We start from the raw sequence: 10,007 nt of genomic DNA on the forward strand, positions 1-10,007 counted from the left end.
AGTCATCAACTAGAGGTCTGCAGACTTGTGATTCAGGAGTAAATTGCACGATGTTCTGAATTGTTCTGAATCTGTGGTACTTTATAAAAACCAAAGGGCTACCAATGTAACAATACCTTTATCAAACTTATATTATTTGACTGTTTAAAGGAGGTATTTATGTTGAGTGAAAAAATAAAAATACTGTCAAGTGAGGACTGTAAATAGTGAATTGCATGAAGAAGGTAAAGAGAAATACCAGGTTCTTTCCACCTGTACAGATTCACATTCAGAGGTAAGCAAAACAAAGGTATTACCTCTGCTATTGACTCCAGCAGTCCGTCTCTCTCCCCCTTTACCCTGGGCACATACACCCTTTGAAATTGAGTCACTGCTTGTAGCACCGGGGAAAAGATGAGACAACGCTTCTGCCACTGAAAGATACAACTCCCACAAATCAGTGTAATGTTTGTTGAAGTTGTAGTCCACAAAAGTCAAGATTATGGACTCCGGTATAGCAAATAACCTTGATGTGAAATAATAAAGCAAAGAGACCAGTTTGATATTCCAAAAATTTAGAAAAGTATATTGAGAAAAGTAAAAAGATCACTTAAAAATGTAACTTCATTGTTTGTTGTGAGCGCCACGGTCCCATGCTATAGAGAATGTACAATGGCGATACATACTAACCACAACTACCAGCGAGATCCAATCCCAAATGATTACAAAGTATTTACCTTGTCGCCACATGTAGGAAATCAAAATGGTGGTAACAATTAAGAAACAGCAGTCAGCAAATCTGTACCTGGAAAAAATGCCTCCGATTCCCGACTTAAGGTACTTAAAAGTGAACTCAAATGTATGAACTCGAGAACCGGTGACCATCCTGCTACTGATATGGCTTTTTGTGAGATATGGACTGAAGATCGACTTTGATTCCAATTCTCCTTTTTTTTTTGCTTCAATCTTCCAATTCCCTTTTCCACCTGCTCAAGACTTTTTCCCAGTGTGTGTTCGTAGGTGCGCCTGTAGCCGGGATGCCTGGGAGAAGCGTTTCCCGCACTCGGAACAGCAGATTGCTGTCGTCTTCGCCAGTGCTGTGCTGATATGAGTCTGCTGGTGAGCTTTCAGGAGCGGCGCTCGGCTGAACTTCTTGCCGCATTCTTTACACTCGTAACCCTTCCTGCCTTTGAAAGACACGGTCTTCACCTTTGAGTCCAGCGTCGTTGTCCCTTTGTCTTCCTTCTCTTCCTCTTCGTCTTCCTCCTCCTCCTCCTCCTGTGAAACAGCAACCTTTTTCTTGGGAGGAGATGGGCAGCTCTGGTTAGATGATTCTGTGTTTTGACGGCGCACAGCTGCTTTGCCAGGTGAAGCGTCGGGGAGCAGGGGGATGGTTTCCATGGTGTTCTCGTCTTCCTCTAGGAGCTGAGCGGGGAGTGTGAGGAGCCGGTGAAGCATCGACGGAGACCTGAGGGACTCCTCAACTGAAACACAGACGGAGGGATAGAAATAGAGACAAAGAAAATAGCGAGTGAAATGAAGATTATAGGCAATAAAGGGTGACAGTTTTTAATAATAGGGGAAGGAAATCCAATTGTTCCAAGAGGAAGTGACAATGAAGCTAGAGCCGTCTTGTTTTGTACAAGACTCAGAGAATACACATTAAGGAGAACAGATAGATGAATATAATACAAAATTAAGCATAAAGAGTCATGGGACTTAAGAGTAAGTGTGCACACAACTGGCCATGTCACGTAGGGACATCATTTCAGTAGTTCCCATGCTCACCTGTGGTGCTTATGGTAGCAGGAGGGTCTTGCGGAGTGTCCAAGGTCGAGGAGAGGACCTCCATGTCCTCCAGAGGCATCCACTGGGGGTCTTGCAGGGGGCTGGTGGGGGAGGGCTCCAGGTTTTCACGGATCAGGGCGTTCAGACTGGGGAAGGAGCCCACAATCCCCAGCCCAGATCCCCCGGTCCGCTCCTCACCCCCCTTCCCTGAAGCCAGCTCTTTGATTTGCCACAGGTCGCTGCACCACTTCTGCCCAAACACCTTGTCCAGGATGGGGACCCAGTCCTGGGCTACAGTCAGGACAGCTTGCTTGTCACTGTCTACACACAGGGGGGGGGGGGGGGGGGGGGGGCGACAACACTGAGAACAAGACAAACCTGAACTGGAAAACAAATACAATTCATACGGGCTTCTTGTCACTGTCTGCATTGAGAGAGGGGGAGAAAGAGACGAAACAAACTTGAACAAGACAACTGAACTGGAATAAAAGTGCAAAACCTATCCGTGATGTGGATACAAACACTGACAAATATTTAGAAAAAACAGCATGCGTGCACATTTGTGTTTGTACATCATTGCACCTGAAGAAGCAGTTAACACATTGTGATGACTTCTATAGTGATTGAAATAATTTCTAATGTCGTACATTTTAATATTGATCAATTTTACAAAAATGCTTACATTAACCAAGACAATATACACATAGGAAGTGTTTGTTTATACTGAACCAGCTTAATATTATCTATGCAGTATTACCAGCACAAGTATAAGACTGGACTCTTAGAGTAGAGGGAAACCTATATCTGCTGTACATGGCATGACGCCATATATACTGTAACAGATTGCAGGGCCTTAACTGGAGCAACTATTTGGCACTGACACGGTTAATAGTTAACTATAACAGGTGAGCTTCAGCTCCCATTTTGACAACTACTAAATAGGTCAATTGACCAGTTCAACCGAGACTGGTGTGGTGTGCAAGGCACCACCTTCCGGAGACACCTGAAACCCCACCTCTTTAAGGAATACCTGGGATAGGATAAAGTAATCCTTCTAACCCCCCCCCCCCCCTTAAAAGATTTAGATGCACTATTGTAAAGTGGTTGTTCCACTGGATATCATAAGGTGAACGCACCAATTTGTAAGTCGCTCTGGATAAGAGCGTCTGCTAAATGACTTAAATGTAATGGCTTATAACATGGTTATGAAACAAACATTTTTATTTAGAAAATGCAGCCTCAGAGCTCTGGTTAGTCCATATTGACTCCTATTCAAAATGTTTTTTTGGTGTGTGTTTTACAGTCTGACTACTTGGCCACAAGCTTATTTTCAGCAGTAGAAATTAAGGGAACACTTGATTTGTTTCAACTGATACTTGCCAAGTGTTTACTCAGACATAACATGGTCATTATGTGTACTTTCTGACAATTCAAAGAATTCAACACAATTGGTAACTAACTGGTATGTACCGGCACTTGTTTCAATGTAGAATGACTCCCAAAATAACCTTCATTATTAGGTCATTACCAATTTATCAATCAAGCAAAAAGAGCAGCTTGTCAAATAAAGTGTACCAGAGATTAACAATACCCTTGTATTCATCTTAATATGTTGTGTAAGTCCATTCGAATTCAAATCACTTTTTTTTGACCGCATCCCTTTTAATTTAAACAAAACCTTCCACACACGTTTGCCCATGGACGAAGTGGTCAGAAAGTGACTTTTTGGACCTGGATGCAAAAGCATTCAGGAGAGAAAGGTCCTCAAAGTTGACCCATTTTTCATACATGTTTTCATCACTGGAAAAGATAAATGGTTGAGCTTGATAGAATTTAAAAGCCTAGAAAAACAGGGTTGTCTATTTTATAAGTTCTTGAAAACAAATGTAAAATAAATAAATAAATATATATACACACACACACACACACACACACACACACACACACACACACACACACACACACACACACAAAACAATTATTTTTCTTCATATTAGCATATGTTGTAGCTCAGACCCTACTTTACATTATCTGAGGTTTTTATGTTGTGCCCGCCCCTAGATGCTCTTAAATACAGGTTGGGTGTAATTTCAATCATAGAATTTTTCTATGATTGAAATTACACCCAACCTGTATTTAAGAGCATGTTGTGTTAAGTCATAGAATGGACATATCCCTTCAGATCACTGCAATTTAGCTGCTACACTATTGAAATTTAAATGAAATGTTTTACTTCTAATTAGTACCATAAAAAGGTGGCCACCGGTCCATCCACTGTCGAATGTCAACTTAAATGGTCATGTCTATTATCTATATTTCAAATCGGTTTCCTATGGAGGATTGATAGTATAATTTAAAAACAGATATTCCCATTCATGTCAACATTGTCTGATGGTTGGAGGTCCAACCATCTTTGTGGTACCATTTGAATGTAGAAATGTCCATTTTATTCCAGTTATCAGCTAAAACATGACAGCTGATGGTGGGCACACTACAAAAACCTCAGATTATGTAAAATAGGGTCTACGATAGAACACGCGAATATGAAAAACTACGTATTTATAGATAATTGACGTTTAAGGTAAAAAAAATTAAAAAAACTTTTTTTTTTAATTACAAATTCAGGACATTTTACAATTGATTGACAACCCTGTTTGTAAGTTTTTAAATGCAACTCAACCGTTTATCTTTTCCAATGATGAAGACATGGATGCCTCATGGTATTTTCTGAGCACATCTACAACAGGCAAATATGTATAGAAGGTTTCGTTCAAATCAAAAGGGGTGCTGTCAAAAAGTGATTGAATTCAACTGGATTTACCCTGTGGCATTGCAAGATGCAACTTGAAACCATATGAACAGGAAGTTACTGGCCTCTCATGAGTAATTTAATGTATAGGCACGGGAGGTGCCGAGCCCTGGCCGTACTGTGGTACTTTCCATCCCTACATTTTCCATAACAAAGCATAACCTCCAGTGCTGTGAGATTTGACTGGTATCATAGCAAGCGTCCATTTTATGTGTGTGTATGTCACATTTGGGACTGTAAATAAAGCATGCAGTTGATTGTCATGTTGACTAGAACATAATTTTAATGTTAAAACACAGACCATTTGTTGTCTCCGTTTGCTCCCTTTGTCCTCTGACAATTTTGACTGTGACGTTTCTGGATTCCTGCCTAGTGTCCTCTGAGCCGCTGGGAAATGCTGTGTTGTTTTCCGACCCACACCTCCTCGACACCCCACCCTTCCCGTTCTCCCGGTGAGCCACACGGCGTAACTGCTCCTCCAGAGCGCTGTGCTCCCGCTCTTTCTTGGTCATCTCCAGGAGCAGGTCATCGAAACTGGCCTCCACGATTTTGGTCAGCTCGCACACAGCAAAGTCCAGCACATGCTCCATGACCATCTTTAGCTGACCTGCAGAGAAGGAAACAGAGACAAAATACTTACAATGAAAGACAGTAGGCTAATTCTGATAAGGAAATAGATCAGTAAATAATGGAGAGGGAAGTAGGAATAAAAACCTGTTGTGAGTTAAGAGGAAATGATTAGGCATAGGTCAATGGCTGGTATGTTTGTAGATAGTGACATTTGAAAGTTGGCACTGATTAAGATATATATATATATATATATATATATATATATATATATATATATATATATATTTATTATCAGAAGCATTTCTCTAGCCTACATACACTAAGAAAAACATTAATCCCATAGAGTTTTACTTGGCATCCTTCGAGATCAACCACCTTTTAGTGACCAGCAATGGGTATTAACTTTCACCTGTGCAAACAACGACTCAAAAGTTATAGATTTCAGCCATGTTAAATGGCTCTTGATTGAATTGTTGTAGCACTGCCACTGTGAAAGTGAAATTCACTTGAGTGATAACCATGAGACCCAGAAACGACGTGTCTAGGGGACAGATTTGAGCTTTCCGTATAAATGCCAATTTCTTCATTTTTGATTGGTGTATTTGTAACAGCAACCAATCAAAAACAGTTTAAATGTGAGGCAGGTTTTATTGGGCATTTCATCCATGGTGGCAATGACAATAAATTAGTTATATTCAATATGAGTGAATTACTATAATTAAATCTCATACTTTTATAGAGCAGTAAAATATTGAAGGGAAACCTTTATAATACATGAGAAGGCTTCATTGCTCAGGTTAGCTCGGTCACATCCCCCTTTGCAATAGGTATAATTTGGGAGCGGTAAACATTCCCCTGAAGTAATCAAGGAAGTTCACAGATCCCATAACGGATGAAGCTAAATCAAATTACCACACTTGATATTTTCAAACATATCCAATCACAGAGAAAATACGCTTTTCATTGCATACACTGTAGTGCCAATATCTCCATGATGATATCTGACAAATGAGCTAGACTACTCTTTCCAAGAATTAACACCTGTGTAATAGAAAGCCCAGGCCTAGCCGACATGCTGAATCATACAATGGCCTACACACACACACACACACACACACACACACGATGACTCTCACCCTCTGTTCTTAATCACAAGTTGTAAATGTAAAACAAGTTGTGCAAAACATGGTGAGAAAACATTTGACATATCCATCACCACACATCGACGGCGTTAGGTCTTAGTTACAGATAAACCTGAGAAGAAACTGAAGTACTTAGTCATTGCTCACGGTTTCATGCACACAATAATAAGATTGTGGATAGTCAGATTAATAGAATAGATTGTTTAAAGATGCACTACGCAGAAATCGCTCCGCCATTTCCTGGGTGCTAAAATGCTAATAGTTAACCTTATTTCAGTTTGTGACAAAACAAGCAAACATAGTGTTGAGAACAATTGTACCATCCCAACTGCTGTGAAAGATATTTTCCATGAAGCTGGTGTACAAAACCGAAAGTAAAAGACGCAAAAACTCAACTTAAGAATGTGAATCATAGAAATAACGCACATTGAACAGATCTACCGCCTCTTAGACTTGACAGATATATAAAACTCACATTTCTATGTGAATTTGGTCGGAACGCCCAAAAAGTTAAATATTGCAGCTTTAAAATGTTTACTACATGCTTTGCAAGAATAACAATTTCACTAATAATCTTATTTACATGGACATCTGAAATCAGGCTTCTGATGGGACCTTTGATAGATGCAGATAAATCGCCAATCAAAATAAAACATTCTACCACAGTGACCATGTTATTTTTGCGAATAATATTTTGTTCTGAGGTTGGACATAGAATGTGTGTATGTGAAAACTATTTCTAAGATGCATACTTTCAGTTTTTCCAAACTCAATTCACTTGTGCATAAAAGGAGGCTTGCACTACCGGTGCTGGCAAATGAGTAGACTAAATACACTGCTGGAATGCCGATTAAGTTGTTTACATGTCCTAAATATTTTAAAGATTGCTCAGCGTATGCTTACTTCGAGTATGACCTTACACCGATTAAGATAAGCAAGGTGTTTACATTATTAATACCATACTCAGCCTTCTGCCATAATCAGTTTCATATAAAATTATTAGTGTGCATGTAAACATACTTATTGATGTAATTTGACTAAAGTAGGAGTGGGATGGCAACTGCTTTAAAGCTGTGGTGAGCAGCAGAGCACCAAGCTGCTGCAAACAATGACAGCATAGGCCTAGTTGGTTTCTGGCAACCTTAGATCATCTACAATGCCGCTTGACAAAGCAAACAGGGTTTCACACACACACACGGATTTACATAACTAGAAAAGAGAATGGATTACATGCCCAAATCCCTGAGGAAGAAAACAAATCAAGTTGGAAATCATGTGTGAAAACAGTGTGGAGATTTTGTGCAGCATGGTCTCTACAATTACCCCTTTTTGTTAAAACCACAGGATATAAATAGTAATTGAGCTGAGTCAGAGAGGAAGAAGCCTACTAGCCTAATTGTTATTGTTGCATTGTGTAAGTATGACATCATGCACTGTATGAGGAGCTACCTGTGTGGGTGTCTGAAGGATGAATGTTGCTGCCAGGTTTAATTTACCTACAACATCAAAATGGCCTCCCTGGCCGTCACAACCTAAATATCCTAATAAGTGGCGAGATACAGCTCCAGCCTCAGCTTTGTCCAAAATGTGCAAATTGAGTTGAAGGTCTGCCAATGGCTTCAGCATTTTGGGGCACGATGACACAGCTTGCCCAGTGTCTCCTCCACCCGCCATTTAATATCTCACACCCCTCTCCCTAAATGTATCCCCTCTGAGAACTGAGTGGGTGTGGTTTGCGCTTGTGACTCTCATTGGAGAATTATTGGGGGGGAAAGGCATCCTATCCTTTGCTGCCACTGCCAAGTAAAGGCTCAACAACAATAACGTCACTGTCTTGCCAACCACTGATAGTCCTCTCATCCCAAACCATCTTCAATTACAGAGAAGAATGTAGGAAGGGATGTATGTTGCAGTAGTCAATAAGTAGGCCTATCATTTTCACTGATAGGAAAAATGAATGGGGATGGATGTGCAGCCTTTCAGTGAACCGTTTGCTTGACACAACTAGTGACAAGGTTGGTGATGTCACTGGTTCTCAACCTAAAACTGTACATTGTAACAATCTCAATGGCAACAATGTCACCGCGGATGACAAATTGGCCTCGACACATACTTATTGTTAAGTGTACACTTCGAGACAAGAGACCATTGTAAGCGTTCACAAGGACACATGCCTGAGTCAAATAAAACCCAAGTGAAACAAAGAAACCAAGGTAATAGAACCACATTGAAAACGACCGTTTTTCATATCCTGAAGATTTTAGCACACATGTTATTGATTCTCAGTGTGCTGCAGGCTACTACTGCACGTCATATTTACATATCAACTCTGGTTATTATTATCAAGCTTCTTCTGCTCTATGCGGATACGAGGATGCTGTGCTTTGTCCTGTTGTTGTTGACTTCGCCATTATTTGTTAACGGAGTGTGCGGATACGTTGTGCCACAGAAACATAAACAAACAGTCAGCTGTCAAACAGACTGTAGGGCTACAGAATGGAGTTATTGCCTTGTTTCAAATGTATAAACATCTAGGTTCCTTGGTAGTAACCTTGCCTAACTCGTAACCTTACCCACTACTCGTCCTTTTTGATCCAGTCTTTGAGTGTTTGCGTGCACGCCGCGCTCTGTGCAGTGGCTGGGGGTGTGTGTCTCGGGCTTTGTTCGATCCGTGGCCGCGTTGTCTTCCATGCCACCGTTGAACGCGGCTCCATTTTCTACCCCATTACATTCAAACTCCAGTGATTGAAGCTTTAACTTAAGTCGTTGGTTTTCTTGTTCTTTGACGGCCGTTTTCATTAACACAGAATTCAAGCTTGACCCAACAGTCTTGGTTATTTCCTGGACTGCGAGTTGCACTACTTGCTCTAGTGCAGATTCCAGCTGACCTTGAAAAAACGAAATGTATACGGCGCCGTTCATGATTTCGTCCGTTTTGGCGGAAGACCTCTTTCATTCTTTCCCCCACACCCCCAAAATATAAAATAGAAGTCAGCGCACAACTGATTTACACAGAGAACTAGCTGCCTCTGTCAACGCATCATGTGTGTACACCCCTTGGATGCTACCGTAGTATCACTAGTGCAAACGCAATAACGTTTCCCGATCTCATTCATGACAATTGTGTTTCCAGTCCGGAGAGGGTATAGGGACACGCCTGCTGCCCACATTTATGTCGTAGGATATGTCGTGCACCTGAGAGCGCAGTGTGTTTAGACGAATCGATTCGGTTAAGTCAATCGTCCTGATAAGCCCCTGTCAGCTAGTTTATGCTGCATGCTGGCAACAACAGCAGCATGCAACTTTACTGAACAAAAATATAAACGCAAACATGACAACTGTTAGTGCCATGTTTCATGAGCTGAAATAAAACATCCCAGAAATGTTCCATATGCACAAAAAGCGTATTTCTCTCAAATGTTGTGCACAAAGTTGTTTACATCCCTGTTATTAAGCATTTCTCCTTTGCCAAGATAATCCATCCACCTGACAGGTGTGGCATATAAAGAAGCTGATTAAACAGCATGATAATTTAACAGGTGCACCTTGTGCTGGGGACAATAAAAGGCCACTAAAATGTGCAGTTTTGACACACAACACAATGCCACAGATGTCAAGTTTTGAGGGACTGTGCAATTGGCATGATGACTACAGGAATGTCCACCAGAGCTGTTGCCATAGAATTGAATGTTCATTTCTGTACCATAAGCTGCCTCCAA

The 10,007-nt window shown here is 40.9% G+C and overlaps 1 protein-coding gene across 1 annotated transcript; it reads right to left on the reverse strand.

Moving 5' to 3' along the window:
• Positions 1–924: 924 nt before the first annotated feature.
• On the reverse strand, positions 925–9,420 carry LOC115197146 (polycomb protein PHO). Its single transcript, XM_029758405.1, has 4 exons — positions 8,862–9,420; positions 4,878–5,183; positions 1,768–2,088; positions 925–1,463 (listed from the first exon to the last, which is right to left on the reverse strand). Exons 1-4 carry the CDS (start codon positions 9,208–9,210, stop codon positions 970–972), a joined length of 1,470 nt encoding a protein of 489 aa, XP_029614265.1. The 5' UTR covers positions 9,211–9,420; the 3' UTR covers positions 925–969.
• Positions 9,421–10,007: the final 587 nt, after the last annotated feature.

This window comes from Salmo trutta, chromosome 1 (genome assembly GCF_901001165.1).
Source record: "Salmo trutta chromosome 1, fSalTru1.1, whole genome shotgun sequence".
NCBI lineage: Eukaryota > Metazoa > Chordata > Actinopteri > Salmoniformes > Salmonidae > Salmo > Salmo trutta.